General features: G+C 51.7%; 2 protein-coding genes across 7 annotated transcripts in view; both read right to left on the bottom strand.

The window, feature by feature from the left end:
- Window positions 1-925, bottom strand: part of DGKD (diacylglycerol kinase delta) — a 107,773-nt gene extending 106,848 nt beyond the window's left edge. For all 6 annotated transcript variants that reach the window (XM_057551760.1, XM_057551765.1, XM_057551762.1 and 3 more), the window contains exon 1: window positions 761-925. In XM_057551760.1, the coding sequence (XP_057407743.1) occupies window positions 761-916 (156 nt within the window). In that variant the 5' untranslated portion in view covers window positions 917-925. The remainder of the gene's footprint in view (window positions 1-760) is intronic.
- A 7,739-nt stretch (window positions 926-8,664) lies between these two features.
- SAG (S-antigen visual arrestin) overlaps window positions 8,665-21,290 on the bottom strand; it is a 40,404-nt gene continuing 27,778 nt past the window's right edge. Inside the window, exons 11-17 of the mRNA XM_057551164.1 lie at window positions 20,964-21,036; window positions 18,291-18,428; window positions 16,812-16,889; window positions 15,648-15,671; window positions 13,718-13,773; window positions 9,921-9,936; window positions 8,665-8,903 (exon numbers count right to left, since the gene is read on the bottom strand). Coding sequence (XP_057407147.1) covers window positions 8,795-8,903; window positions 9,921-9,936; window positions 13,718-13,773; window positions 15,648-15,671; window positions 16,812-16,889; window positions 18,291-18,428; window positions 20,964-21,036 — 494 coding nt within the window. The 3' untranslated portion in view covers window positions 8,665-8,794. The remainder of the gene's footprint in view (window positions 8,904-9,920; window positions 9,937-13,717; window positions 13,774-15,647; window positions 15,672-16,811; window positions 16,890-18,290; window positions 18,429-20,963; window positions 21,037-21,290) is intronic.

Raw genomic sequence — 21,290 nt, 5'->3', positions numbered from 1 at the left:
CCTGCAGCAAAACCCAAAAGCAGTTTGCAACAGAAACCGCAATGGGAAAACAAAGGGTGCAACTTTACTCCTGCAGAAAGGAAATGCGTCTTTCTGCAGCTAATACTTCGCGTCTGGAGTTCTCCGCCGAGAGTGAGATGCCAAGCGGGTGCGCAGCCAGGGACAGCCCCCTCTCCCCGCTTTCCCGAGGAGGGAGAGAGAGACGGTCACGGGACGCGCATCCCTGCCCTTTCCCGCACGAAAATCCACGCGAGGGGAGGGAAGGGAAGAGCCCCACACCTGGGTCCAATCGGATTTCTCAGGGGCCACAGATGAGTGCAGAGCACCCAGCGGGAAAGAGCCCGATCCGTCCTCAGAAATGTGCAGAACCCGAGTCGGGGAGCGCTCGCCGGCCGGACGCAGCCAGGAGTCCCCATTTCTGGTGCGCTCGCCCCCCAGCCTGCAGGCCTGTCCCTCCCGGTCCTCGCGGCGCGGGGCTTCCTCGCGGCCCGCCCCGCCAAGCGCCCCGCCCGCCCGGCCACGCGCGGCGCCCACCTGCTCCCCGGCCCGGGGTCCCCGCCGCCGCCCCGCCGGGGGGCGCGCTCAGCCCCGGGCGCCTGGTCCGTTACCCCGCGGAGCGCGCTCCGTCCGGGCAGCGGCGCCCGGCGGGACCCTAGGCCGGGCCGGGCCGGGCCTGGGCGGCTGCTCGGGCCGAACTGCGGGCCTCACGGGGCTGCCGCGGCGTGAGGGGCGCGCGCCCGGGCCGCCGCCGCGGGCTCACCTTCTGGCGGATCTGGCCCGACGTGGACACCTTGCGGATGAGCTTCTGCGGGGAGCCGGGCTCCGCCTCGGGCTCGCTGTCGGACGACTCCTCAGGCGGCGGCGGCGGAGGCGGCTGCGGCGGACCCGGCGGAGGGGCACCCGCCGCCGCCGCCATGCTGCCGGGCCAGCGCGCGCACAGCGGGCGGGGGCGGGGCCGGGGCCGGGGCCGAGCCGGGCCGGGGGGCGGGGCCTTGAGGGGCGGGGCCGGCACCGCGGTCTCCAGCTCCGCCCCTCCGCGCCCCCTGCCGGCCGCGCGCGCAGCCGGAGGTGGCGCCCCTGCCGGGTGTCTCTTCGCCCCCACCGGTGGTGTCAGAACCACAGGTTTTAGCGTCTGTTTCTTTTCTTCCTGGGACACAATTTGTGTGGTTTTTTTTAAATTTCTGTGTTCACTCTTTTTCATCTTTAATGTTCCCTTTCAAGAATGTAAGTGACCTCCAGGCGGCCCAGGACTGTCTTTCTTGCCCTGCATCGTGTCTCCAGCATCTGAAGAAGCGTCTGGCATTTAGTAGTTAGTTGCACGACAGACAGTTCTTGGAGTGGGTGAATGCATGCATGAATGCAGGAGAGAAAGTACTTGGACAGGCCTCTGGGATACAGGAACAGGGATACACAGTTCCATCCGAGAAGGCTTCCTGGAGAAAAAGATAGAGTGAGACGGAAAATGTGAGGAGTTATCCCTAACCGGGGACCCCTGTTCCAGAGCAAGAGATGAGATTGTGCAAAGACCTGGAGGCAAGAAAGAACACATCTCTGGAAAAAAGGCAAACTGTAGCCTGAAGGAAGGAAAATACTTGAAGAGATGAGCGTGTGGGCGGGCAGGTCAGACTGGGCCTTTGTAAACCTGATAAGGGGGTTGGTCTTTTAGCCTGAGTCCTGAAGGCAACAGGAAGCCCTTGAGCCATCTTAACCCTGGGCGGGGCTAAGTCACTGAGGCCTGTGATCCAGGCTTTGAAGCAATCGGGGCAGGTGGCTGCCCTGGATTACTGGGAGGGGCTGGGGAGACAGAGAAGTGGATTTAGGAGGGTAGCTGGAGGAGAGGCAGAGGCAATTTGAGATAAGCCCCTCCTTCCCAGCTAAGACAGCTGGAGGAGTGGGAGTGAAGTTGGAGGTGAGATCAGCTGAGTTTTTGCTGCCCTATGGGACATCCAGGTGGAGAAGGGTTTGGTGCCACCTGAGAAGGGCAAATCCTCTTTAAAGACCCTATCTCCAAATACAGCCACATTCTGAGGTACTAAGGGGCTGCACAATTTTCCCCTTGCCCTTTCAAAGGGCTGCTCCTAGAGACACAGTGGCTCCTGTCCTGCCTGCAGGTCAGCATGCTCTGGCCCCCACTGCACTGGGCAATGCTTTCCAGAGGCAAAATAAGTGAGACCCCCCCCCAGGGGCCACAGAGGAGCATCTGGCATGGGGACATGGCCAGGGCAATGGATTCACCGCCAGGACAGAGCACGTCAGGGCCTAATGCAGGAACACTCTGGGACACGCTGGGGACCCCTGGTGAACCCAGCTGTGCTGCCCAGTGCTGTAGCCACTAGCCACGTGTGGCTACTTCAATTTCAATTTCAATTAATTAAAATTAAATTTTCAGTTCCTCGGTCACACTAGCCACATTTCAGCTGCATGTGGTTTAGCAGGTACCACAGGGGACAGCACAAATACAGAACATTTCCATCATCACAGAAAGTTCCACAACGCGGGAGGACAGTGATGGCTCCCGTATACGGCCCACCGGCCACACACCAGACACTTGACCAGCGATTCTAGTCCACACACATGTCCCCCAGAGCAAGCTTGATGGTCTCATTCTAGAGATGAAGACCTGAGGTTCAGATACGTCTCCCAAGGAATGCATGAGAGGCGGAATTTGAACTGGGACTATGTGATTCCCAAGTCCTTGACCCTTCAGGGCTAGGCCTCCCAGGAAGCTGAGGCTCGAAGGAGCTCATAGGAAGAAAGAGGAGAGAAGGGTCTCGTTATGGGCTGACTTGTGTCCCCCCTCCCAACATTCGTACGCTGAAGTCCTAATCCTCTAGTACCTCAGAATGTGGCCGTATTTGGAGATAGGTAGGTAATCAAGTTAAAATGAGGTAAGTTTAAGGAGATAATCAAGTTAAAATGAGGCCATTAGGATGGGCCCTAATCCAATACAACTGGTGTCCTTATATCAATAAGAAGACATTTGGACGCAGACAGGCTCCAAGGGAAGACCATGCGAAGACACACAGAGAAGTCATCTGCAAGAAAAGGATAGAGGCCTCAGAAGAATCTGACCCTGCCGAACCCTTGATCTCAGACTTCTGGTCTCCAGAATTGTGAGAAAATACATTTCTGTTGTTTAGGCCCCCAGGTCTGTGGTACTTTGTTATGACAGCAAGGAGCTGACTAATAAGGGCACAGAGGGGAGGGTGTCCTGCATCTCCATGGAGGTTGGTGATTTTTGTATCAATTAATTACAATGTAGTGTGATACATAAGTGCAAAAATCTAAGGGTGTTGTAGGGGGAGGGACGGTACAACAGGAGAAAGAGTGATAACTCTGCCGGAGGTGTCGGGGAGCCTCTCCAGAGGACGGGTGACCCCAGCCTGGTTTGGAGATTTGAACTGAAAGGCGAGGGCATGGAGGGAATTTTCCAGGAAAACACAAAAAGGCAGGAGACTACTAGGCAAGTTGGGAGGATGACAAGGGATTTGGATTTGCTGGTGAGCCACTGGTCAGGTTGTGGGGAGTCTGGAAGGTGAGCTGCACCAGGACCCAAAGCAGCCTCTGTTTGGCTCAGGAGCAAGGACGTTATCCTCTGGGCACCAGAGCCACTGAAGGGTTTTTGAAAAGCAGAGGAGGGTTCTATCCCTGATCGGGGAACTAGATCCCGCACGCATGCCGCAAGAGTTCTCATGCCTCGGGGCTTCCCTGGTGGTGCTGTGGTTGAGAGTCTGCCTGCCAATGCAGGGGACACGGGTTCGAGCCCTGGTCTGGGAAGATCCCACATGTCGCGGAGCAACTAGGCCCGTGAGCCACAATTACTGAGCCTGCGCGTCTGGAGCCTGTGCTCCGCAGCAAGAGAGGCCGCGACAGTGAGATGCCCGTGCACCGCGATGAGGAGTGGCCCCCGCTCGCCGCAACTGGAGAAAGCCCTCGCACAGAAACGAAGACCCAACGCAGCCAAAAATAAAATAAAATAAATAAATAAAGAAGCTTTCATTTAAAAAAAAAAAAAAAAAGAGTTCTCATGCCTCAACTAAGAGTCTGCATGCCACAACTAAAGATCCCCGTGTGCCGCAACTAAGACCTGGTGCAGCCAAAATAAATAAATAAATAAATATTTTTTAAAAAAATAAAGTGACTTACCAATCCAGGCAATGCTGATTTGGGCCAGAACCGAGGAGGTAGTTGTGGAGGTGGAGAGAGGAGGTGACAGACAGGAGACATAGTAGAGGGAAGAAGAGGGACCAGCTGCTCCTAGTCAGGAGATTAGGGAGCAGGGCAAGTCGGAATGCCTCCCAGATACGGGGCTTTCCAGGGAAGAACGCCCCACTGAGCACAGTAGGCCTAGAGGAGAAGATGAACTTGGTTTGGGGCAAACTGAGCTTGAGATGTCTCGGTGTGCTGTTGCCTATACCCGTTAGATGCTCAGGGGATACCAGGGTTCCAGGATCCATCATTTTAGAGGCGAAAAGCCAAGGGCATGAACGTGAACGCAAGGGAGAGTTGGGAGGTAGAGACTGTGGCTGAATAGGAGTCTATTTGCAATTATGAAAAAGTACTAGAAATTGTCACAGCCAAGAGGAGCCTAAGGAAATGTGATGACTAAATGTCATGTGGGATCTTGGAACAGAAAAAGGACATTAGGTAAAAATTAAGGAAATCTGAATACAGAATGGGCTTTAGTTTAATAATAATATGTAAATATTGATTCATTCAGTGTGGCAAATGCACAATCCTAATGTAAGATGTTAATAATTTAGAGGAGGGTTTCCCTGGTGGCGCAGTGGTTGAGAATCTGCCTGCCAATGCAGGGGACACGGGTTCGAGCCCTGCTCTGGGAAGATCCCACATGCCACAGAGCAGCTGGGCCCGTGAGCCACAATTACTGAGCCTGAGCGTCTGGAGCCTGTGCTCCGCAAGAAGAGAGGCCGCGATAGTGAGAGGCCGGCGCACCGTGATGAAGAGTGGCCCCCACTTGCCACAACTGGAGAAAGCCCTCGCACAGAAACGAAGACCCAACACAGCCATAAATAAAAATAATAATAATAATTTAGAGGAAACTGGGTATGGGAGAACTCACTGTACTTTCTTTGCAACTTTTCTGTAAATCTGAAACTATGTGAAAATAAAAAGTATATTTTTAAAAAGAGTATTAGGCTTAGTAAGAACTATATTATGTTCTTAAATCAGAGGAACATAACTGCCATATTTTCTCTGATGAGCAAAGAAGGCTTTGTGTTCTCTGGTGGCTGCAGAGTGCTGTTCCCTTGGAGACCTCCCCCAAGGTGGCACGCCTGTAAGAGCACATTCGCCCGTACCTCCTTATGCAATGAGTCACGCTGTGAATCATCTCTAACAATATGCTGCTCCCCGAGTTTACCCAACCTTAAGGGCATATCAAGGTGGCAGTAATAACACACTTCACATCCAACCTAATCTTTCTTCTCGACCTGTCAATGGAGAAGTGCACCTCCTGTCAAAAAGAACCGCTTCACGTTAGAATAGATAAAGGATGCACTTGAAAACATGGGAATTATCTTATTTTACCCTGAACTGCGGTTATGATTGACATCTGGAGCAGGACATTGCTTTACTGTGTGCGACACGTAGTTCCCCTGGCCCCCAGGACCTGTGTCAACCAAATACCACCCCCATACATTTCCAAGTGCACCCAGCTGCCGCCCCCTCCCTGCCCATCCTTATGCCCAAGCATAAGTAAACTAAACCCTTAGGGTTGTGATATTAGACTGGGAGGCAAGCAGTGAAAAATGTTAAAGGAATAGGAAAACAGACACTCTAAAAAGAAGTTATCTACACGTGATAAAATTGTAGAGAACTAAATACACACGAATACAAGTAAAAAGGGGGGAATCTGAAAAAAATGGGTGGATTACAACTACATGTGAATCTATATAATTATCTCAATAATATTTTCAACTTAAAGAAAAACTTAAGGGCAGCCATTGTTGAATAATAAATGCTCCGACACCGCCCCCCCCAAACTCTCATATACACATTCAGAATCAAAAGGTGAGCAAAGGGAATTCCCTGGCGGTCCAGTGGTTAGGACTCCGAGCTTCCACTGCAGGGGGGCACGGGTTCAATCCCTGGTCAGGGAACCAAGATCCCGCATGCCACACGGTGTAGCCAAAAAAAAAAAGAAAAATGGTGAGCAAAGTTCTGGTTGTTATAGACTCAGGGAAACCAGAGTTTAAGTCTTGACTCCAACAACTCTCACTAGCTGTGTGACCTTGGGTAAGGTACATAACCTCTCTGAACTGCAGTTTCCTCATCTAACAAATGGGAAGCATGCTTGGAATGATTAGATGTAACAGGTGAAGTGCCTAGCACAAGGCAGGTGCCCAATAAATAGCAGGGACCCCTACTTCTCCTTTGGTTGCAGGTTGCAGAACTTTGCCCCAAGTTCTCAGCTGCCGCTTTCTCCATGCAGCACCCTCAGCTCCTTTGCACCCTGTTTCTCCCACTGCACCTACCTAGAAAACCCTGGGCTGCACACGGGACATCCTGCCTTCCGACACCAGAGCAGACACAGCGCCTCTAGTGCTCAGGCCCAGCCAAGGCGAGGTTCCACATCCCGTTCGGGGCAGCGGCTGCTCACTTCCTGCTCCCACCCGCTCGCCCTTGTAGGGGCGGCCAGCTGCAGGTCGTAAACTAGCCAGCACGCGAAAGTCAGGCGTTTTGGTACCAGAATAACCTGGAGGGCCAGGGCTGTTCTGACCTCTGTTCTCCAGGGACTGGCCTTCCAGCTCTTCTCTCTGGCTCTCACACCCACACAAAGGTCCGACCTATTACTGCCCACCCTGACTTAGGATATCCTGGGGTCAAGCAATGCAGGAACCAACTGGCTGATCCTCTCACCAGGCCCTGCCAGGCAGCCTCCCAAGTCCCTGGCTTGCCCGGCATCTCGGGCGGGAGCCAACCACAGCCAACCTGTGGGCTTGTGGGGTAGGAGGGCAGCAGAAGGGCTCAGATTCCCAGAGGAGCATGCCTCCTCCCTGAGTATCCTGAGAGAGGGGTGTGGCTGGAATGGAAGCCTGCCGATGGGGAAATCGTGTCTGACCCTGCAAACCCACAGCTTTCTGCCTGTATTTTTTTCTTAATTTTTTTTTGGCCGCATCACGCAGCATGCGGGATCTCAGTTCCCTGACCAGGGATCGAACCCGTGGCCCCTGCAGTGGAAGTGCAGAGTCTTAACCACCGGACAGCCAGGGAAGTCCCATGCCTGTGTTGTTATTATTATTATTCCTCCTCCAGAAATGAATCCTCATCCCTGTCAATATCAGAGTGCCTCATATTCACCACTCAAGTTCAAACCTTGCTTTGTGTGTATGGGATCCTGTCCAAGGTTCCCAAGTGGAGCCTCCGGTCTAAAGCCCAGTCCCCAGGACGTAAACCAGCCTGGAATCCTGCTGAACAAACCCAGATGTGGGAGCCTTCATATGCATGGAACCCACACTGTGTCTGGCCCTCTGCCACTGCTCTTGGTCCTGGAGACCTGACCCCGAGTGTCCAGCCCGCACATGCCCCCTCCCATTCACCCTCGTACCTCCTGTGAGCGGGTTAAACTGTGCAGAACTCTCCAACCCCCTTTCATCCTGTTCCCTTGAGACATGGACCAGAGCCTACACATCCCCCAAGCCCCTCCGTGGCCACCAAGAGAGCCATTCAGCCTCTCTGCCATCATTAGCAGGCCCCAAGGCCAGGCTACCACGGGCCAAGAAGGGGATTCTGCAAAGGACAGGGACCTGGCATCACCTCCGTTACGTCTCCTCCTTCTTCAGCTCCACTTTCCTCCCGGACGCGAGCATCCTTTCCCCCACCCCTTCTATGCCCAATCTCAATGGAGACAGTCTAAACAAGAAGCCTGTCTGACTCACAGTGAACCCCCTCTTCTGGGACAACCCATTCCCAGGGCTGGGCTCTGCCATCGTTGGCCCCAGGGCACTGATCCCCTGACCGAAGCTGGGCCAGATTCTCCTGCCCAGAAACAGCACGCTGGAACCAGAGGCTCGGAGACCAGGAGCATTTGGTTCTGAGCTACCAGCAGGTGAATGGCCACCCCAGAGGGCAGGACCCTGAGCTCCTGGGCTGGGACCCCGGGCCTCCTCTGATTTCCACCCAGGCCAGGTGTGGCAGCTGGAGATTCCTCCTTCAAGTCAGTTCTCTGAGCCACTCTGAGGTCCTCCCAATGCATTCCTTTTTTCCCCCTTTAAACCAGCCAACTCGCATTTCGTTGTTTGCATTCAGTGGAAACAACCAACAGCCCAGAGCTCAAACAGGACTTGGACCCAAAAGTTAATTCAGAGTTGAAGAGTGTTTTTAGCCACATTTGTCCACTGCCCTGTTTCTCTTGGGAGGCTCTTTGGGTGCCCTGGAGCTAGGATTGGTCAGGTCATTAGACACACTGCTCCCCCTCCAAGTTTCCAGGGAAACAGCTTACCCCAGGGGTCTTGGAGAAAGCCCGGGACACACCAGGCCCCTTCGGGTGAGTGCATTGATTTCAGGATGCCTTCTCGCCTTGATGGGTCTCCTTTCTAGATGCTGCCCTCCCCCCTTCCCAGACTCAGGGGCCCTCAAGGCTGCAGCTTGCGTGCTGTTGACGTCACTCGGCTCCCCCAACAAGTCAGCCTGACTCACAACCAGGAAGAGACAAACTTTATTTCTGTGAAGAAGACCCGCACTTTGGTATTTAGCATAACTACAGGGCTAACTGTGGGGGGCTGCTACCATGGTGCTAATGACCCCATTTCCCCGTCCTGAGCCGGCCTCTTCACTCATCCACAGCCGCCTCCTGGTCTGTCTTCTCTTCCTTAAGTTCTCTTCCATCTTTCAGATTTTGGCGAGCAAACTCCTCAAAAACCAAATTTTCATCCTGAAAACTAAAATAAAACAAAGAACACTTTGATCATGGCATGTTCTTTGAAGCTTTCAATGAGATCTGGAGGAAAACAAGATCCTTGATCTCCCTTTGGCAACACAGGAACCGATCAAGATTTTCCTACGTGATGGAACACAAGACAATGCCGTTCTCCTCATAGTTTTGCAAGTAAAATCTCTTTAACAAACAAAAATCAGAGAAAATGAAGGCACCCACAGAGTAGACATAAATGCCCGGAATAACTGTGTGTGTGTATGTGTATGTGTGCGCGTGTATGCATGTGTGTATGCGTGTGTGCATGTCCTGGTACTAGGGAGCAAAAGGAAAGCCAGGCCCTGCGCAGGTATTGAGAGCATGGGGCGTGTATGGGCGTGTATGGAAAGACCCAAAACGGGGTTTGCGCTTGTCTCGTGCAGAGCTCAGCCTATCAGTAACCACTGTTGTGGTTGGACTGGCCCTTGTGGTTCCTGTTATGACTGCAAGATGCCCTTCAGCAATAACCATCCGGAAACTTTTAGAAAATAAAGGTTCATGACTTACAGGACCTGGAATTTACACAGCATATACCTGGGGCCACACAGCGAGGTCGTGGGTAGAGAGGGAGAGCACACCGCACAGGCCTGGGGTTCTGCCTTTACTGGGGTTGGAGGTGGGGGCCTAGGGTTTCGAGGGCTCACTCTTTATTGGTGAATTTAAAACAGAAGAGCGGGAATTTAAAGCGCAGAAAGACAAAAAACAAGTGGCTCAAATGATCTGCTATTGAAATCCGCCAAAATCTCTAAAACAAAGGAGAGGGAGAGCCGGCGGGGCTCTGATAGAGTCCGGTGGCTGGCAAGGTGTTTATTTGAGATAGCCATTGCTGAAGGGGAAGCCTCTTTGAAGCGGATGCCTCAGCAATCAAAGCTTAAGTCAGGCACTTGCATTGCAAAAAAAGAAAAAACAAAAACAACTGTGAGAGGTCACATTAGGGCTGTGGAGGAGGAGGTCACAGAACGGGATAACCCCAAGCAGTGCTCACCTTTTCTTGGTCTTATCTGTGAGCATGGAAGAAAGGAGAGAGAGATCTATTAGCATAAATCCTGTCTACCGGAAATTTTCTTCCTTTGTTAGGTCACTTTATAGGTGGAGGAATAAAAGGCCTAGATATACGCATTTCATGAGAATTGCGTGTAATTCCTGCTTCTCTGCCATTTCCCGCTCGGAGGGCCTTTCTCCCTGCATTTTTAACCATTGCTTCCTCTAGAAGTTGCCACCACAACCTTCACCTCCCCAGACGGAATCAGCCACAACCTCGCCTCTAGGACCCTTTCCCTGATTAGCCTCAGCCCCTCTGATGTTGTGCTTCTCCTTTCTAAGCCTTTCTCCCTATGTGCCCTTTGGACCCTGTCCAGATCAGAGTCCCAGGAGCTGTTACGACCCACACTCCAGGCCCGACTTCCACGTCCGGCTCTCTAGGGGTGAGTCCTGGGACTTGACATTGAACCAGTACTCCAGCGGCTGGGGGGAGGGGGTGACTAAAGCTTGAGAACCACTCCCTGGCCCCTCAAGGAGTTTGATTTCTCTCTTAACACATTGATCTTGGAGTGGGGAACGGGTGCAGGGAGTGGGTTAGATTTTCACATATATTTTGCAGACCCAGGGTTATTGCTAATTCTTTGTGAGGTTTTCTGCTTTTTGTTTTTGTTTTTTTAAATCATTTTTTCTTATTTATTTATTTGGCAGCGTTGGGTCTTCGGTGCTACACACGGGCTTTCTCTAGTTGCGGTGAGCAGGGGCTACTCTTCGTCGTGGGGCACAGGCTTCTCACTGCGGTGGCTTCTCTTGTTGCGGAGCCTGGGCTCTAGAGTGCAGGCTCAGTAGTTGTGGCGCACGGGCTTAGTTGCTCCGCGGCATGTGGGATCTTCCCGGACCAGGGATCAAACCCGTGTCCCCTGCACTGGCAGGCGGATTCCTAACCACTGGGCCACCAGGGAAGCCCCTTGTTTTTGTTCTTGTTTTTAGCTTTCTGCTTCCCACCTAGTAAAGTCCTAGTGTAATTGCCTCACCACCCACCATGGTGAGCCAGGAAGAGCTAAGTGAGGCTGCACAGCTCCAGAGGGTTTGGGGGAGCTTGTGGCGGGGCTGAGCCACTGCCCTTATCTCTTGTGCCCATCTGGAAGGCAGTACCAGGAGGGAAGTGTCTGTGTGGGCTGCTAACCACAGGGGACCTACAGAGAGGCTGACTCATCAAAATGACCCTGGGCGAGAACCATCCTGGATGGGACTTCCCTGGTGGTGCAGTGGTTACGAATCCACCTGCCAATGCAGGGAACAAGGGTTCGAGCCCTGGTCCGGGAAGATCCCACATGCTGCGGAGCAGCTAAGCCTGTGCGCCACTACTGAGCCTGTGCTCTAGAGCCCACGAGCCACAACTACTGAGCCCGCGTGCCACAACTACTGGAGCCTGTGCTCCGCAACAAGAGAAGCCACCGCAATGAGAAGCCCTCACACCACCACGAAGAGTAGCCCTGGCTCACAGCAACTGGAGAAAGCCCGCATGCAGCAATGAAGACCCAACACAGCCAAAAATAAATAAATAAATAAAATTAAAAAAAAAAAAAAAGAACCATCCTGGACCCCCACCCCACCCTGTATGTAATAAGTTCTGGTAGCATTTCTCCAGAACTTATTACATACAAATTACTTGGCCCCTGGCCCTGGCAGGGCTTCTTAACTCCAACTTATGCTTTCTCTGCTTAGCATCTACCCGTCTCAACTCGGGGCACCGGGGACCAGGCAGGTAAGATGTGAGCATGCATCTGTGAATGAAACTTGGGACTCATAAACCTCTGGAAATCAAAACTTTGAGGCCATGGGGTGATTTGTCCTTTCTCCCTGAAATCTCACGGTATAAAAGATCATTGGTTTAGCCTTGATGTTATGATATGTTCACTGTGAGGGCCATAATGACTGGAACATGAAAATGTCATACCCAGAAAAGGAATAACTCCACTTCCCCCAAGTGAAGTCATAAAGTCTGTTCACGGGGCCAGAAAATGATCTGACACAAACTATGACATCTTCTCCGGTCATAGTTTTAAAATAGCCTTTTAGAATGTCCTTGAAAGGGACCAGAATGTGTCTCAGTCTCACATAGTTAAAAATAGTATTTTAATGATACAAGCATAAATGAATAAAAAAAAATATGGTTAGACTGTATTTTTCCCCCAAGGGAAGTTTTTGGCAAACTTCCAAAAGTTTTGACTATTTGAATCTAAAATATTTGGAAGAGATACTTTGAGACAAAATAGTTTTGAGACAAAGCCAAAATGAATATGGGGCTCATTCTAATGTTTAAATGCCATTTCATTATCAACATAGAAAAGCTTTTTATAAAAAATAAGAAAAAAAACCCTGCTTGTTTACACCACTTTTACTTAAAATGTTCTTAATTACTATAACTCGGGAGGGTTCTCATCCAGACAGGTCCATTTTTCTTTCCTGCCAACTAAGCCACCTTAACACACAGCGGAGAATTTTTCCTCAGAATTTCTGAGATTGCACCTACATTATTTTTGCTGCTTCATTTATCCCTTGCTGCGCAGTGGTTAAGAATCTGCCTGTCAATGCAGGGGACACGGGTTCGAGCCCTGGTCGGGGAAGATCCCACATGCCACGGAGCAACTAAGCCCGTGCGCCACAACTACTGAGCCTGCACTCTAGAGCCCACGAGCCACAACTACTGAGCCCGCGTGCCACAACTACTGAAGCCCGCACTTCTGGAGCCCGTGCTCCACAACAAGAGAAGCCACCGCAATGAGAAGCCCGCGCACCGCAACGAAGAGCAGCCCCTGCTCGCTGCAACTGGAGAAAGCCCGTGTGCAGTAAGAAGACCCAATGCAGCCAAAAATAAATATAAATAAATAAATAAATTTATTTTTTTAAAAAAGATCTAATTCACATATCATACAATTTACCTATTTACATGTACAGGCCCATGGGTTTTAGTTTGCTCACAGAGCTGCACAACCATTGCTTAATTTACTTTTAACATCCATACAAGAGCCAACGGATTTACAATTCAAAGGAGCCAAGGTATTAGGAACCCAGCCTGACCCTCTTTTCTAGTATTTTCTGTATTCTCATCATAACTGCCATTGTCAGAAATACTCATCTTCTAAATTCCTATTAATGCTTCCAAATGAAATGCAAAAGCCTCAGTTTGTCAAATTTACTTTTCACTCAAATTTTCTTTAAATCTAAATCCAGGTCTGGGGACTTCCCTGGTGGTCCAGCGGTTAAGACTCCGCGCTCCCAAAGCAGGTGGCCCGGGTTCCATCACCTGGTCAGGGAACTAGATCCCGCATGCATGCCGCAACTAAAAGATCCCACACGCCGCAGCAAAGACCAGGCGCAGCCAAATAAATAAATAAATAAATAAATATTTTTTTTAAAAAAAGAGAGAGTAGATCCTAAGACTTCTCATCACAAGGACAAAAACATTAAAGAAAAAAAAAATGAATCCACGTCTGTTCACAGCAAAGCTTCTGCTTTTAAATCATTCCTGATAAAACCAAACGAGACAGCCCGCATCCAAGCAGGGATGCTACGTCCTCCACACACTCACCGGAAGTGGACAAGCCACCTGGCCCATGACCTAGCAGCCGAGCACTCATTTCTGGGAGGGGGGGCACAGGCACTTGAAGGTGGCCTGGAACCTCGGCCACCTGGCCCTGCCTGTGCTCAGAGATGCGGTCAAGGAAGACTAGCAGTGAGTACGTAATAAATCTGTGAGCGGGAAAGGACTAGAGAAAGCCAAGATAATGCGTGACTGACCTGGGTCCTCAGGCTGGGGGTGCATGAGGCGGAATGGCACCTCAGTCGCCACTTCACTAGAAAAAAAAAAGGATGCAGAGCGGTGAGAACATGCACACAACTGTAAATGCACAGCCAAGAGCTGGGAGCTGGGGTTGCAGAGATTCACAAAAGAGCTGGGAGCCGGGGTTGCAGAGATTCACAAAAGAGCTGGGAGCTGGGGTTGCAGAGCTTCGCGAAAGATCCCTGGGCCCCAGCTGAAAGAGGACTCAGTGAGAGTCAAAACAAAACAAACCAGAAATCAGGAAGTGGTCAAGAAGGAATTTTAAATGTATTCCCTGGAATGTGGTCTAGAAACTCCACTTGCGAGAGGCTGAGGCGGCTAGGATTTTTAGGTCCCCCTTCCTCCTGGTTATTAGTTTCAGGGACATGATATTATGGGTAGAGAAGAGGTGAAATCCTGGAGAATAAGGATAGTTTTGAAAAATATCCTTTGCAAAAACGTAACTGCTTTTTACGTGTTAAATCTCTGTAAGGCCGCACACGGTCCCTCTGCAGAGAGCAGGACAGGGATGAGCAGGGTCCACCCAATTCCAGACGCTAAAGGGCTTTGAGGCGACTTGGAATTTGTATTAAAAAAGGAAGGCAACGGGGCTTCCCTGGTGGTGCATTGGTTAAGAATCCGCCTGCCAATGCAGGGTTCGAGCCCTGGTCGGGGAAGAACCCACATGCCACAGAGCAACTAAGCCCGCGTGCCACAACTACTGAGCCCACGTGCTACAACTAGAGCCGGTGCTCTGCAACAAGAGAAGCCACCGCAGTGAGAAGCCCGCGCACCGCAACGAAGACCCAATGCAGCCGAAAATAAATAAATAAATAAATTAATTAATTAATTAATTAATTTTTAAAAAAGGAAGGCAAGGAGTCAGGAAGGGGTGGAAGGGAAATCTAGGCACAGGAAGAATGGAAAGGGGTGGGGGAAACAAGGGTTACTCCTTGTTTCACCCAGGACCCATAACCTCCCGCCCTGGGGTTACTGCTTCGGTCAAAGCACTTCTGCTGCTAAGGCGCTCCTGGCGGACCTGAATGTGGCCGAGGTCTAGGAGAGAAGGCACAGCCTGGGCTCCGTGTGAGGGGAGGTGGTAAGAGTCGGTGAAGGAATATGTAAGGTCAGTGCCTGCCTCAGACTTGTCTTACCTGCTGCCTCTTTGTGCATGATTTAAATGGCTGCTGTCACTAATCACAATCGCCCACAGGTGGAAACAACCCAAGTGTCCACCAACCAAAACGTGGTCCATCCATACCATGGAGTATTTCTCGGCCATAAGAAGGAATGAAGTGCTGACACGTGCTACAACATGGACCTTGCAGACATGATGTCAAGGGAAGAAGCCAGCCACAAAAGGACAAATATTGCCTGATTCCATTCATATAACATGTCCAGAATAGGCAAATCTACAGAGCTAGAAAGCAGATTAGTGGTTGCCAGGGATGAGGGAGAGGGGAGAATGGGAGAGACGGCACAATAGGTAAGGGGTTTCCTTTTGGGATGGGAAAAGTGTACAGGAGCTAGAGAGTGGTGACAGTAGCACAACACTGTGAATGTCCCTGATGCCACTGAACTGTACACTTTCAAAGGGGTAAAATGGTAAACTTCACGTTATGTATATTTTACCCCTCCCCCCCGCCACACACGGGCAGCTGCAAGGAGTGTGCCAGTTTTCTGAGTGTGTGTGTCCTCACCCAGGTGCAGGCCCAGCTACGCTCTCGGAGGAACTCCCCCAGTCTCACACCTATCAGCCAAGGTCTGCAGGGTGTCAGGGACATCATCTCCTAAGACCTCTGAGCATGACAGCCGGGGAACCAGACTTCACTGTCACTGTTTTGAAGCCCCGGTTTGTCCCCTTTGATATCTTGGAATCAAGCAGAGAAGGAAGATGAAGAGGTTTACCTGGAGGTGAGCTCTCCCAGAAGGCTAGGAAACACAAAAGCAAACAGGGCTGTGGTGACTCTCCACAGTGGTAACACAACCTTACTTGCCATTATTCAGAGGCTGGGCACGTCCCCGTCATGTTCCTCACTCACAGCTTTCAGGATCTTCGCACCCCTAATAGCCAACTCAGCTACTCCTCTCTACTTGTGATTTCATCTCTTTCTCAAGTGGGTTAGTTAAAAAGAGGAATTACGTAGGTTCAAGCCCTAATGTTCAAGAATAAACCTCGGTCCAGAATTTCTCTCTGGGCCACAAAGGTCACTGTGAACTACCTGCTAATCACTTACCTTGACTGCTACACTCGACCCTGTTTTAGATCCTCTCAGAGAAGATGAAAGAAAACACTATACACTTTGAAAAACACAGCTACACACAGTGTGAACGAAATTTGCAGAATCAACCCACATTCTACTTTGTTGCCCCAACTAAAATTTGGGGAACTCTTCACCTACTGAGCCCTATGGAATATACACATGGATTTGCTTTGATGGCTGAACTACCGGAGGCTGATCAAGGTAAAAGGCCAGAGCCTCTGGCAATGGAATTTGAAAAGGAAAATGAGAAGTTGAGTTTTTCCCTCTGATAAGATTTTTAAATGGAAAGAAATTGATTTCAAAAAAGATGGAAAACCGTTTCCTCAGAACTCTGAGATAGTCGTGCTCTTGTATGAAAAGGAGACTCCCCAGTCCTGTGATTGCTCGTTGGGGAGGAAAGGCAGGGCCTTCCCGTCATGGATGGATGCCTCCTGAGAGGCAGGTGAAAGAGGATGCACTGCGAGTTCATTTCACAGCCGCCAGTCTTTTCCGAAGTCCAATCAAACGCTCAACTGATTCTCCTGTTTTATATCAGCTTCCACACGTGAGCACAGGCACCCCCATTTTCGCCAAGTGGTACCAATAGTGCCCGTGTTTCGTAGTCTGCTTTTCTACCTTTTCCCCCGTAATGTTATATCAGATAGAATTGTGAAACTAGACAAATAGAGTCTCTCTAAAACTCTGCTATGTAATCGATAGAATTTGTGGACTTTCCTTGCTTTCTGTCTCCCAGTCACTCAGGAATGAAACCATTCAGGCTACTGACGTCCAAGATAGAGCAGGCAGAGCACTGGAGTTGGACACTCACCCTGACACCGTGAGCTGCACCTTGATCTGGTAAGACACCAGGATCCCCATGATGGTCTTGTCTATGCCCTCCTTTATGCTGCTCAAACAGAAAAGAAAAACAGAAGAATGCAGGGAGGGGAGAAGCGGGAAGCAAAGACCGGATGAATCAACCCCACTTCTCCCCACTGCGTCATCCACGCTCTGCTGTGTCCTCACTGTCTGGGGCGCTGGAAGGCAGCCCTGACGCTGTGTGAAAGGGGGGCTCGGGATTCGGGGTGGGCTTTGCTCTGCCATTAACTGACCCGGTGACCTTGGCTGAACCTCTCATTCTGGTGGAACCTCAATTTCCTTATCTGTGAAATGAGTATAAATTCACCTTCCTCACAAAAGCATGGAGAGACTGGCATGTTTATAAAATACTGCGTGAACCACAAAAGATCTTTACAAACGCAGTGCGCCGCTGTGGATGTCGTGATTCCTTTGCCCTCGAGTTCGCGGATCTAGGGCATCAATCTCCCTGCTCGGCTCTCTCCCAGAGCATCGCAGATGTGCTTTAGAATCTAACACACCAACTGGCAAATCGTCCTCAGAAAATCCTTTGACTCCCAAGATCCTGCTTTCTGCCCAATGTTCGCTGACCCCGCTGTTCATCTCGGAGCTACGGGGTCAGGGAGGGCAAACGCGAGAGCTCTTCCCGATGGCATCACCTGGAGGTGATCGCTGGGGCCTTGGATCACACAGGGGTGGAGGGGGAGATGGCAGCGAAGGGCCCGAGCCTGGCTGGCACCTCCTACCCCAAACCCTCAGGGCTCAGCAGCAGACACGCCGCTGGGAATGGGAGCCCCGGAGGATGGTGAGGAACGGCAGGGCTATTTGACGTAGAAGCTTCGTTCTAGTTCTTACTGGATCTGCTGGCTCAGTTCGGCTGTGGTTCTCTGAGCGGGGGTCAGCATATCAGTGCTTATTTTCATTTAAATTGAACTGACCTCTGTGGCCCTCAGGACCTCCTGTTCTTTACCTTTCCTGATGGAAATGCATAAACGACATTTCCATCACTCGTGGAGGCAGCTGGGGCACTCAGTTCCTATGCTCAGGGCTCTACACTAGCCACTGATATTTGTGCAGGTAACAGCTGACATTTCTGGAGCCCTTACTGTGTGCCAGGCACCACATTTTACACGCACTGTCTCACGTAACCCTCAAGACCTCTCTCTGAGGAGCTGCCGCCCCCACACTCTACAGACGGGGAAACTGAGGTTCTCAAGACGGCTCCAGTGACCTGCCCAGGGTGGCCCAGACAGCAAGCAGGGGGTTGGGGCTCAGCGCAAGGCCCAGAGCGGTCACCGCTGTGCTACACCACGGGTGGGAGTGGGGTCCCTGCTTGGGGCCCCGAGCATGTGCTTTGCCACCAGGCTGCGTGTGCACGCCGTGAGCCCAGGGCTGGGACGAGGAGGGGGCATAGACCAGCGCCACGCCAGCGCTCAGTCTCGGGGCTCACATGGTGCTAGAGGCAAGGTTCGTGTCTTCGTGCTTGATTTTCCCGTCCAGGGCGATGCCCCTTCTCTCGCGGTTGTTAGCCAGCAAGGGCACCAGGGTCAGCGTCGTGGTCAGGGTGCTGTTTGGCGGCACTTTTTCCCTGCAGGAAGAAACACAGAGAGCAGGTTTAGCTGACTGCTCTTACAGCCTTGAAGCCACCATCGCCCCCACGAGACCCTGTGTGCCATCAAGCATTTTCTAGAACCCACGTTCCCTGCGACTCATGGGAAAGACAGTCCAGGTGCCTGTGCCTTTGCCTTGTGAGAAGAGCAGCATTACTGACGTCTCAAGACAGGCTGGCAGCAACGTTAGAACGTTTCTCAAGTCCCTCAGCCTGTTCTGATTGCTGAATTTCTAGCATGTGTTGTGGGGTGAAGTGAGACCGGCCCAAGAATCAGGGACCACACCCAGTCTCCTCCTGAGACCTCGTGAGCCACGCAGTGGGCTGCAGGGCCAAGTGGCCAGTGCCAGCAGCAAGCCCAGGCTGGGAGTCGTCACCGTCGGGAGGATCAGCGTGTGCCCAGGGAGGAGGGGCGCAGGAAGGGCCGGGTCCCCCACTGTGAGCTGTACGGACCGGGCGGCTCTGTGGGCCTGGGCGCAGCTGGGGCAGAGCAGCGCGGTGTCCCCCGTCGGGCAGCATCCCGGCCCACCGAACCGCATCTGAGGCTGGAGAGTTGGCTCCGCCACTCACCCATGTGCTGACCCCTGGCCTGTGCCAACAGCCGCCTGCCCTCTCTGACCCCAGAGCCCAGGCGAGCCGTGTCCGTGCTCCTGGCACACCCTCTGTCCTCGTGCCCAGCCAGGAGAAGGCAGGGCCCTGAAAACACTGCCCAGGAGCCAGCCTTGGGCCCCTTCCCCAGCCTGCTCCGTAACACACGGGGGGGGGTCCCACTGCCACCCTCGGAATGGCTCCGCTCCTCCATCTCCCTGGGGAGTTGAAGGCAGCTGTGTCTTCTCTGGCCTCCAAGTGCACACAGGAGGCTCCTGGGCATGCCCTTTACAGAGCCCTGCTTGAGCCCGAGGTGGCCCACATCCCTGCATCTGGGCCCTGGTAGAACTTCTCTTAATGAGCTTAGTTTGGGCAGCAGAGTGACAGAAGCAGAAATTACACTGGAAAGGTAGCTGTAGTAGGAAGGGGCCCCCGGGATGGGGCTTGGACGATGGCCTTTCCTGCAGCAGCCCTTGCCGAAGGCCTATGCCAAGGCCTGGGGCCAAAGTCCTGCCCGGCCACTTCCCAGCGACTTCGGGATTGGGATTGGATGGTGGGCAGCAGCTTGGGGGTCAGGTCTGACCTGGTTCCCAGGAGGCCTGCCCACCAGGGCCCCAGAAGCCCCACTTTCAGTCTCCCTGCCTCCCACCCTTTTGAGTGTATCGGAGGATGGTTCCCAGTTTTCTGGGAGTCCTTGAGGCAAAATGTATCCAAGAGCCGTAAAGAGGACCAGGTAATGCGGTATATTAGGGGAAAACTCAGCTGGAGACCAGTTTCTCCTATCATTGTTGGGCACATGCCAAAAGGTAAGCCAGGAAGACGCCCAGGACACAAGGATGTGCAAGGACACAGCCTAAAAGGTAGAACAGACCCCAGGCCTGGCCCCAAGGAGACAGTCAGTGAGTTATGGTTCTTTCCTTCCTCTCTCCTCTCTAGACCTATAAGTAAACTTAGGTCAGGATCTGCTTTAAGTAACAGTTTATCCTGAAGTCGCCTTTTAAATATCATGCAATGTTATCTTGCTGAATCAGCTGTCTTTCCTCACCCCCCCTCCCCGAACCCCCCTTCCTCTAACCGTGATAATATTTTTTGCATACAACAATGCTTAGAAAAAACACCTTCCCAAGCAATCCTCTCTGGGGGAAGGCATAACCCCCAGAAGCCTGTGTGCTTCATGAACCTGACTGCCTAGCACAAAGCAAAACTGGTTAGATCTCTCGCTCCACCATGAAGAAGCCATCACAGGATTCCCATTTGTTTTTAATATCTTTTTTTTTTTTTTTAATTTATTTGGCTGCGCTGGGACTTAGTTGCGGCACGCAGGATCTTCAGTTGCAGCATGTGGGATCTAGTTCCCTGACCAGGGATCAAACCCGGGCCCCCTGCAATGGGAGCATGGAGTCTTAGCCACTGGACCACTTGGGAAATCCTCCCATTTGTTTTTTATTCAAATGAAGGGAGAAAAGTCACTAACAACAAGTGGCTGAGAACTGATATATCATCCTAATCCAGTTGTCATTGGTATCAGATTTTCAAGTTGTGGAGAAGATCAAAGGATAGGAAACCCTTGACTGGGCTGACAGGTCATTTGATTTTCTGCTCTGGGGGCAGAAACAGTATCAAATTCCTACCCATTTATTCATGGATCAATAGAAAGTTCTAGACATTCCCACTGTGACGTTTCAGCCTTTATTTCTCTCCTCTCCATCATTCCTTAGCTTGACCCAGCTCTCGGAATTCCTGTTAGTGAGCACAGGATGAAGATGCTAACTTTCTTTGCAGTCCTTGAAGTGAGAACAGGGGAAGGAAGTGGAAAGCTGGGGAGCTAGCTGACCGTTCTACTTCCTTCTTCAGCGATGACCAAAATGGGAACTTGACAAAGAATCTGGAGCCGCCCGGGAAATAGAAACCCAACCCACTACTCACTGCGTTTCATCCATGGCCACCGGCTTGATGTAATAATCACTCGAGTAGAGAACCACGTTGGCCACTTGTTCCACTGCAAAGGGGGGACAGGGGAGGGTGACTCGGTGTGGAGTCCTGCATGGTACCTTCCAGGGCACGTGGTTGGTCTTCCCTAATGGCCATTTGAGTGTACCTCTCAGGCTCGGCTTTAAGGCTGAGATTTCTGTTCTGTCCTCAGGCCACTTCCATTCACCAATAACCTGCTCTGTGTCAACTCTACCCATGAGCCGGTCTCCTAAAACTGCACCTCCTGGGAGACCCCTCCTCTCTGCTGAGCTCAGGGCACAT

This window comes from Balaenoptera acutorostrata, chromosome 8 (genome assembly GCF_949987535.1).
Source record: "Balaenoptera acutorostrata chromosome 8, mBalAcu1.1, whole genome shotgun sequence".
NCBI classification, from domain to species: Eukaryota; Metazoa; Chordata; class Mammalia; order Artiodactyla; family Balaenopteridae; genus Balaenoptera; species Balaenoptera acutorostrata.
Note: the sequence above shows the minus strand (reverse complement) of the source record. Positions and strands in the feature narration are given on the sequence as shown.